Raw genomic sequence first — 10,433 nt, forward strand, 5'->3', positions numbered from 1 at the left:
CCTTGTTAACACTATTACCACCCTGGTTCAGACCCTCATCACTCCATCCTTGAATTATTGCAGTGGTCTGCTGGTTGGTCTCTGTGTCCAATCTCTCTTAATTCCAGTCATCCTTCACTCAAACTGATCTTCCCAAAACACATCTGACCATATTACCCCTCTTTTCAATAAACTCTGGTGACCTTTCAAATCATATATAAAATCCTCTGTTAGGCTTTTACATTCTGATATAACCTAGTCCCTTCATATCTTTCCAGTTTTCTTATACTTTTCCCTTTCTAATTACTTTGTAATCCAGTGTCACTGACCTCCTTACTCTTCCTAGAATACGCATCTCCCCACTCATTTTCATAAGCTCTCCCCCATATTTAGAACACTTTTTCTGTTCATTTCTTGCAAGTATGTTCTGTTCTTTCCCAAAGTGTGCTCTGTTCTTTCCCATTCTTCCTTAATCTTAATGTCTTCCCTCTGAGATTATTCCCAATTTATCCTGTTAATGTCTTGCTAGTGTGTAGTTGTAGTATGTTGTTTTATCTACATTCAATCTCATTTGAACTGAGAGTTTCTTTAGAGTAGGAAGTGATTTTTGTCTTAGTATCCCTAAAATTTCATGCAGTGCCTAGAAATAATACATGCTTAATAAAGTCTAAGTGAATGAATTATATGGACAGCCATCTAAAAATTCATTCATTCAATTCTTCCCAGATTCTAGTTCTGTTTATGATCTGAATTTTTTTTTCTTAGGAAATTAGTTATCTGTGATTTAGCCCAGAAGTTCTTAACCTTCAGCTTGTGATTTTATTAATATATTGATAATTGTATTTTGATATAATTTGTTTCCATTTTAATCCTATGTATTTTTATTTTATACTTTTTAAAACTTTATTTCAAGGAAGGGACCATAGGTTATACCAGATGACACCATGTCTCTTTAAATTTATTTACTTCTCTCGTCACTTCCCTAGAAAGATCCTTCACTCCTGCGTCTAAGGATTTCCCTCCTCCTTCATGTCCTATCTATGTAGGAGAGGGACTCACCTGTTTTTCTAGAAGTTCTAGATACCCTATGTCCATGTACCCACCATCTCTTGCATGTCTCTGATCTTTACCATGTGGTAAACAAAGTTGGAGTGCTTATATAAGGTATCCAAAGGTCCCTGGAGAGTAGAAGCCCAGGTTCTATATTTTAAAAAGTCAAGAGGATAGGGGCATCAATATAATCATTTATGGACACAGGATCTCCTTTGAGTATATTCATTTAGACACCTAGGTTATGGTTACTCCCTTCTATTTATGAATTCATTGAAACATTATAAAATCATGTATGGATTGTGATCTTCCTCAGCCCATGGAATACACATGCAAATAAAGTCATAGATTCAGTTAAAATTTTTGCTCCCACCTTCTTTTCCTTCTCTGCTGTTCAATACTTTTTTTTTAATTTTCTTGCATTTTTTAGTTGGATTTCAAGCTTGAAAAAATAGGTGCTTGATAAAACATATGGCATATGGATGATTACAAGATCATAAAATACTAGTGTCTATCCTCTGAGATTCCTTCTGATTTACCCTGTACAAACCTTGAATGTATGTAGTTGGTTGTATGTTATAATATGAATTCCATGAAAGACAGGGAATGTATTTACCATTTTTGTATGAGCACATTTGAAGCAGTTAATAAGTACTTTTTGAAATGATGTGACTTTAAAGGTCAGTCAAAAGCTGAAAATGACTCTTACTTTCAACATTGCAATTTTTTGCAATAAATCAAATATTACCTCAATACAAAGATCTGTCTAAATTTTACCTGGTATTCACAAGAACCAGCCCTTTGTGAACTTTCCTCCTTCCCATTCTTTTTCATGAGGAAGCTATGCGATGCACATCAAATAGAAAAAAAAAATGGAAAATATGGAGGAAATTAAAATAAATGGGCATTTTTCTTTCTCTTTTAGCTTAAATAAGACTTGGAATTTATTTGTCTGACATCAAGTAATTTCACAGAAACACAACTCTACAGAATACATACTTGATCAAGTATTCAAAATGGGAAAGAATTGTTCCATTATACTCTGCCTTGGCCAAACCCTGTCTCTAACATACAGTTCCCATTTTAGGAAACATATTGTTAAACTAGAAGGCTTCTAAAGGAAGGCAAGTGGAATAATGAAGGACCTTGAGATCATATGATCATTATTCTGTTGAGGAAAGGGACATCAGAGGACATTCTTCATTTTGCAGATGAGGAATAGGAGGTTCAGAGTAAATAACTGGCTTGCCCATATTCACAGGTAATGTGTCAGAAGGGATATTTGAACCCAGGTTCTCTTTCTCCACATGTATTGCATGTTTTCCTTTACCATGATTCCTTCATCAACTAGTAAAAGGATTGGTTGAACGAACTGGAAATGTAAAGCTTAGAGAACAGAAATGGGTAAGGAGGGAGGGAAGGAGGAAAATATAATTGCTGTCTTTAGCTATATGAAAACTAGTCATGTAAAAAAGGTAAAACATCTGTACAGAGGACAGAATTTGGGGAGATGGAGTATTGATTAGATGCCACTATCTAGCAGGTACAGTGCCAAGCATGTTACAGATATTATCTCATTTAATTCTGAAATTTGAGCAATTTTAGGATATAGAAGGTATTATTATCCCCATTTTCATTTGATGAAGCTGAGACACAAAGGTTAAATAAATTACTCAGGATCACACAGCTAGCAAAGTTTCTAAGATCTGATTTGAACTCAGATTCTCTTGACTCCAGACTCAGAATGCAATCCACTATATCACCTAACTGCCCTATGTGGAACAGTAGGGGAAAGTTATAGGTGAGCAGACAAATGGTAGACACACAGAAAAATTCTTTTTGATTCAAGCTGGTGAAAAATAACATCAGCCTCTGGAACGTAACACATTCCTTAGCAGTAGAGATTTTTAAATGGCACATGATGGGTGAATCTTTTTATATACATATTACTATTTTTTTTTTGCAGAGGCAGTAAGGGAAGTAGGGGAAAAGAAAAGGTTGTTGTAGCAAGATTTTCCAAAAGGATGCAGATTGGACTAGCATTTTCTACCAATTTATCTGCTTGGTTCCAACTCCACCATTATTTTCATATGTCTCTGTTCAGGCATAACTTTAATTGACATTCCCCTCTGCCTTTTCTACTACCTTTTGTGTATTGTCTTCCTCTATTTGTTTGTTGAGGGCAGAGTTTGTTTTTCATTTTTTTAATTTGTATCCTCAATACTTAACACAATACCTTGAACACAGGAAGCACTTAATAAATATTTATCTTATAGTAAACAGTAGCCCTAGTAATCTTTTAAAGGTTAAATATTCTGTGGAAAAGATCCTGAGACTTTATGACAATCATACTGTTGAGAAGCAAAATGACCCCTCTTCCTTTTATGGGCAACCCAAGAACACTATGCACATCTTAGTCTTACATGGAAGCAAAAGAATGCCATGTTGAATCTGCTTCATCTTAATTCTGTTGATGATAACATTAGTAGAAAGAGAAAGTAGATATATAGACATGTCTCATGACAATATGAGCCACATATTCCATTGATTTCCAAAATGGTGGATGAAAAACAGGTGATATTTGCATAGACCAGTGTGAAGACATCTTAGTGGAGGCAGAAAACATGATAGAAAACATGAGAATGGCACTAAAAGAACTGCTGGATGAGCACTATTAATGAGAACATAGACAAAGCCCCTTGGTAGTACATTGATAGTACCCCTATCTTCACTAATTCAAAAGTAGTGAATTATAACTGATTGCATTCCTCTCTGGGCTTTCTCCATAATGTCACAAAAAGTTCTTCATTCTGGAAACTTACCATGCCCCTAAACTTCCATGCTAGAAGTTTCTTCCACCTCTGTAATCAATTTCTGATTGATTGACTAGTTAAAAAGCTCTAATTTAAGAAGTACAAAAAAGAAGAACTATAGCTTGATCCTTTACCAGGCTATTCTCCTGACTTCCCATACTTTCAATTTAATGCCCCTTTGCCCTCTTTCCTTCTTTTACTCAAAGCTACTTTTTTTAGCTTTCTCTTATGTGTGCCTTTATTTAATATATTCCCCAGCTTATTTCTAAAAAAAAATTTATATTTATTTTTTAAACTTTTAAGTTCCACATTTTCTTTGTTATTCCCATCCCCAGTCTCCATTAAAAAAACACATGTGAAATTATGCAAAACATTTTCATAAAAGTTATATTGTGAAAGAAAACATAGATCTCCCACTCAAAAAAAAAAAAAAAAAACCTCTCAAGAAAAACAGAGTAGAAAAAAAAATTAAAAGAGAGAGTATGCTTTAATCTGTATTCAGAGACACAATTCCTTTTCTGGGTAGAGATAGGATTTTTCATCATAAATCCTTCAGATGGTCATAGGTCCTCGTACTATTAAAAATAGTAAAATCATTTATGACTGATAATCCTAGAACATTGCTATTACTTTGTACACAGAACATTTCACTTTCCCTGAGTTCATAGAGAACTTGGCAGATTTCTTTCTGAAAGCATCCTGCTCACCATTTCCCATGGAACAATAATATTCCTTCAAAATAACATAACACAATTTATTCAGCTATTATCCATTTAATAGTCATCCCCTTGATTTTCCATTTTTTGACCTGGGAAGACAGGTGTTATAAATATTTTTGTCTGGGCCCTTTTTCTTTTTAAAAAAAACCTGTTTTGTGAATCAGACCTAGTAGTGGTATTGTTAAGACAAAGGCTATAGATGAATTTATAGTCCTTTGGGTATATATCATATTTTTGATCATTTATCAGTTGGGTCATAGCTCATATTTTTTTGTAAATTTGACTCAGTTCCCTCTATGTTTGAAAAATGAGGTCATATCAGAGAAACCTGAGTCAAAATTCTTTTTACAATTACTATTGCTAATTGTATTTCCTCCCATTTATTCTATTTTCTTTCCTTTCACCCTGCCTCTCCTCAAAAATGTTTTGCTACTGATCATTCCCTTCCCCAATATGCCCTCTCTTTTATCTTCCCCCCTTCCTGTTTCCCATTCCTCTCCTAGTTTCCTGCAGAGTATGATACATTTCTATACCCATATTAAATGTATATATTATTTCTTCTATGAGTCAAGAATATTAACTTCTTGAGGGTAGCAAATGTCACCTGTACTTTGACTCATTATAATTTATTTCCCCAGGTTCAGTGCTTTATGAAGGAATGGTGTTTATTGAGTATTTCTTGCTCTCCAACATCCTCAGAAATCTAAAAATCAATCCTATTTTTTTTTTTGCTGCCCCCATCTGTACAGAGAAATGGCTTCATCTTTTCAGTATGTTTTCACACAATACATCCATTTCTTGTGTCTTTCTAAGCTTTCTATTTAGAGAGTTCTGCAATACCTCTCTCTGACTCTTTCCTCACTCATTGCATCTACCACAAACAGCATGTGTATTGATAAGAAGATAAAGGGGGCTTCTCATCTCTCATCACTCTCTCTTAGGTCTATCTATCACGTTACAGCCAGTTTTCTGAGGGACTTATAGTTGTTGCTTTGGGCTTGGTTGAAGAGATTAATGTGAAGTAATTGACTATAGCATTGGGAGTAGGATTAAATATAAAGATTAGAGGGAGACACTCTCCAATCAGTTCCATGGTCAAGGTTATTAGTCTGCCCTAATATATATCATTCTTTAAGAATCTTTAAGAAATTAATTTAATTAAATGTTCATGAGGATTAACAATAAACGGAGGGGGTCAATGATCAGGACGATAAGAGCTGGACAAGTATTTGGGAGCATATTCTAAGCTCAAAGCACTGAGACATTAGGCTTATTGGGTCTGATAGGGCATCTGCTTTTCCTTTATATTCCTAAGTATCCATGAGTTAGTCTTTCTTGTGTTATTGCCAGCATAAGTAAATATAAGCCAATATCATTACTGACCTTTTTTTATCTCTGAACTCTGTTTATTGCCCAAAGTTCTTAGAATATGCTAATAAAGTCCTGAAGGATCATTTAAATATTAAGATAAAGTTTTAAATTTCAATGACATAAATGAGCAGAATAATAGAAATTATCTTCTATGGACAATATCTCTTCCCTAAATTTTCCCCAGATTCACCCCATGAGGTCATGTACACACAAATTCAAATGTTAGAATCCCTTCCCAGAGCTAGCAGACAATACCAGACCAACTATTCTGAAATGTTTTGTGAAGATTGAATTTATATATGATGAAGCCAGAGTGAATAGGTCTCTGTTTCTTCATCTATAAAGTGAAGATGTTAGATTTGATGGCTACTAAGTTTCTTTCCAGTGCCAGGTCTATAAACCTATAAGCACATAAAATGGAGTTAGAAGGATCCTGGAAGCAGAGAACAAAAGGTCAATCTTGTAGAACAGATAACTAATGATAAGGTGTTTTAAGCAGGATGTGAACATCTAGATTTCGCAGTAATTTTGGTGGTAGGAGTGGAGATAATTTAGAGGATGAGGGAGTGTTAAAATGATAGAAGGAGTATCTGGCCCATAAGCTTATCTCTGAATGCAGCTGGTAAGCATGTCTGAGCATGAGAGACTATGTGAATATATATATAGTAAACTTGTCTAGTTTGAACTCTCATTGAAATTATTTTCTGCATATGTTTAATAGTCATTGAACCTCTCTGAGCTACAATTTCTTTATCTTAAAGTTGGAATAAACAAATTCTTCTTGTATCTCTTAAGGGATTGTTGTAAAGTGTAGCTGGCAAAAATACTCCTTTTTTAAAAACTCACATAATTTAATCTGTTTCTCTTTCATGTACTTCATTCCATTTAGTAATACTAATATTTGTGTTTTTAGTAATTAAATTTATTTTAACAAGAATTTATTCTCTCTCACTTCCCCTAAATGAAAACCAAAACAATTGTAAGAAATATGCGCAATAAAGCAAACAATGTTCTCACATTGTCCACATCCAAAAATGTGTTTCTGCCATGGAGTCTATCAACTCTCTCTCTCTCTCAAGAATTGAGTAGCTTTCTTCATTGTTATTCCTATGGAATCATATTTATGTATTCTGAGGTCTTTCTTCACTCTTCATCAATTGGATGAGGAGAGGGGCAGGAGTTGTCCCTGGGTTCTCAAATGTCGTATTAATAGAAAACTTGTTCTAACAATCATGAAAGTGTTCAACTATGGATCCAGAGATAGCTGATATATCTATTATAGAAGATATATCTATATAGAAGAAAATTCAAGTCATGTTTTAAAAGATTCATTTTACCAGAAGTTTAGTTGTTAGATGATTAATATTCTCTGTCCTAGAATCCTTTTGATATGGAATACCAAAGTAGGTAGAAGCCACTGCAGGGAATGCACACACACACACACACACACACACACACACACACACACTATTTAGAATAATGAGACATTTAAATGTAGACATCTAATCCCTAGCCCATGCCCCAATCTCATTAAACTTGAAGTTCATTGAGATGACATGCTGAGATCCACTTAGGATATTCAGCAAGGGCCACAGTACCCTGAATACAGTAGATGTTCATGAACATTTGTTCTCACAATGAAATAATAATGTGAAATTGATTTTCAGTGCTATTACAATGATGGTCACAAAAGTTAATGTGAATTTATATGCATTATAAAAGGCATAGCTTTTATTGGCAGAAAAATAATGATTCCACTTCCCTTTATAATGTATCCCAAGGAGCACTGATTAGGTCTTGGGTTTGCATGGAGAGAATATGCAAAGAAAACCACCCTGAATCTGCTTAGTTTTGATGCTATAGATGATGGGGTTCATTAATGGAGGAAAGATAAAGTGGACATAACTCATTGCAACATGAACCACACGGGGCACATGCTTTCCAAAATGGTGGATGAGAGACAAGCCAATCCCTGTGACATAGAAAACCAGAACACAGTAGATGTGGGAGACACAGGTGTTAAGGGCTTTCGTTCTCTCCTCTCCTGAGGATCAATGCCCATGACTGTCTTTAGGATCAGTATATAAGAGAGAAGGATGATCAGGGAATCTAGGAATACAGTAAATGAAACCAGAACAACTGGGTAGATGCGATTGAAGGTGATATCTGCACAGGCCAGTTGGATGACATCCTGGTGGAGGCAGAAGCCACGGGAGAGAACATGGGAATGGCAGTAAGGGAACCAATGGAGGGGTACTATTAGGGGGACAATAGATACACAACCTCCTAGTAGTGCACCCACCCCAATCTTCACCACTTTGGTATTGATCAGGATAGATGAGTATCTTAGTGGATTGCAAATGGCAATGAATCGATCATAAGCCATGGCAAGTAGCACACCTGATTCCACTGCAGCGAATGAATGGATGATGTAGACTTGAGAGAAGCATACCCCATGACTAATTTCCCTTTGATCTAACCACAGAACCCCTAGTACAGTGGGCATTGTGGTTAGAGTCACCCCAAGGTCAGGGGCAGCCAACATGGCTAGAAAATAGTACATAGGCTCATAAAGATTGTGGTCATCCCTGATGAGGAAGAGGAGGGTGCCATTGCCCAGAATCACAGAGATGTACACAGAAAAGAAGGGATGGAGATCCAGTGGTGGATTTCTTCCAGTCCTGGGAAGCCAATCAGAAGGAAGGGGGCTGAGCTAATATTGAGCCACATATTGGAACTCCTGCAGATTAAAAAGAGAATTCTCTTATTGCTGTGATCTCAGGAATGCAGGTCTCTTCTTTGACCAATGTGACTGTTTTTTGTTTTTTTTTTTACCAATTTTTCATGCCAGCAATATACTTGATCCTGTTTTTATTTTTGATAAAAGGAAAATAACTATATTACTATAACACTTAAGGATGAGCTATGTGGCCCCTACTAGACAGACCCTTTCTTTAATATTTTTGCTTCTTATTTACTCTATTCTGTTCCTATATATTTCTCTTCCAAAAGTAAAGAATCATGATCAAAGTGTTAGTAGCTAGAACTATAATTAACCAAGGGAAAGAGCTTCTTGTATCAGTACTCATTTGCAAGCCTTATTTCATAATCACTGTGTTAGATGCTGCAGTAAACATGGCAAGTCTGTGTCTGTAAATCAATTTACTTACATTGTAGTTTTTATTATTTATATTATCTAGGTCTTACATATTAAAATTTATGTTTATTTAGATAAAAAAAAAAACCTTTGGTGCTATTGTTACTTGAAAATTTAGCAGTATCACTTCAGGGAGTCAATCATACAAATTCATTAACTGCTCATACTTTCATATGTAAGATTACATTATGTAATGTAATTTGCAATAATGTAAGTTACATTATTGTGGTGTCTTTTTTTTCCAATATTGTTCAAACTGACCATATACACACACTTGGTTCTAAGTGTGGACCCTCAAAAATTATTTTTTCTGCTTCTTTGTGGATCAGTCTCTGTAATAGTTTACCAAATAGTTCTCTCATCTTTCCTCCAGTGTGTCTTTTATATGGCCAGCATAAGGTGGAGTAACCAAATTAATAAGAGAAAAAAGAAGAATTTCTTGTATGCTCTCTCCTTACCTGATATAAAGACAACTTTTTAGCTTATTAAATTCAGGAACAATGATGATAAGATTAATATCACAAATTTATATAGCAAATTAGTATTTGCATTGAGACTTTTTTAGACTTGTAAGATGGAGTTTCTAATTAAGAGGTCTTACCTAGACTTGTGATTTCTTTGGACTAGGGCAAAGTTTCTTATTCCGTGTCTCATTAACTTATTTTTTTTATTTTATTTAGAATTTTTTCCCACAGTATATATGCATGAGTAATTTTTTTTATAATATTATCCCTTGTATTCATTTTTCCAAATTATCTCCCCCTCCTTCCCCCCAATGACAGGCAATCCCATACATTTTACATATGTTACAATATAACCCAGATACAATATATGTGTGTAAATACCATTTTCTTGTTGCACATTAAGTATTAGATTCCGAAGGTATAAGTAACCTGGGTAGATAGACAGTAGTGCTAACAACTTACATTCACTTCCCAGTGTTCCTTCTCTGGGTGTAGTTATTTCTGTCCATCATTGATCAACTGGAAGTGAGTTGGATCTTCCTTATGTTGAAGATTTCCACTTCCATCAGAATACATCCTCATACAGTACTGTTGTTGAAGTGTATAGTGATCTTCTGGTTCTGCTCATTTCACTCAGCAACAGTTGATGTAAGTCTCTCCAAGCCTCTCTGTATTCCTCCTGCTGGTCATTTCTTACAGAGAAATAATATTCCATAACCTTCATATACCATAATTTACCCAACCATTCTCCAATTGATGGACATCCATTCATCTTCCAATTTCTAGCTACTACAAAAAGAGCTTCCACAAACATTTTGGCACATACAGGTCCCTTTCCGCTCTTTAGTATTTCTTTGGGATATAAGCCCAGTAGTAGCAC

At 35.1% G+C, this 10,433-nt stretch overlaps 1 protein-coding gene across 1 annotated transcript; it reads right to left on the reverse strand.

Moving 5' to 3' along the window:
- Positions 1 to 7,722: 7,722 nt before the first annotated feature.
- Positions 7,723 to 8,662, reverse strand: LOC141563634 (olfactory receptor 51B6-like). Its single transcript, XM_074305007.1, is given in 3 exon segments — positions 7,723 to 7,983; positions 7,986 to 8,569; positions 8,572 to 8,662. Coding segments are annotated over 3 exon segments (936 nt in total).
- Positions 8,663 to 10,433: the final 1,771 nt, after the last annotated feature.

Source organism: Sminthopsis crassicaudata, chromosome 3, assembly GCF_048593235.1.
Source record: "Sminthopsis crassicaudata isolate SCR6 chromosome 3, ASM4859323v1, whole genome shotgun sequence".
Taxonomy (NCBI): domain Eukaryota; kingdom Metazoa; phylum Chordata; class Mammalia; order Dasyuromorphia; family Dasyuridae; genus Sminthopsis; species Sminthopsis crassicaudata.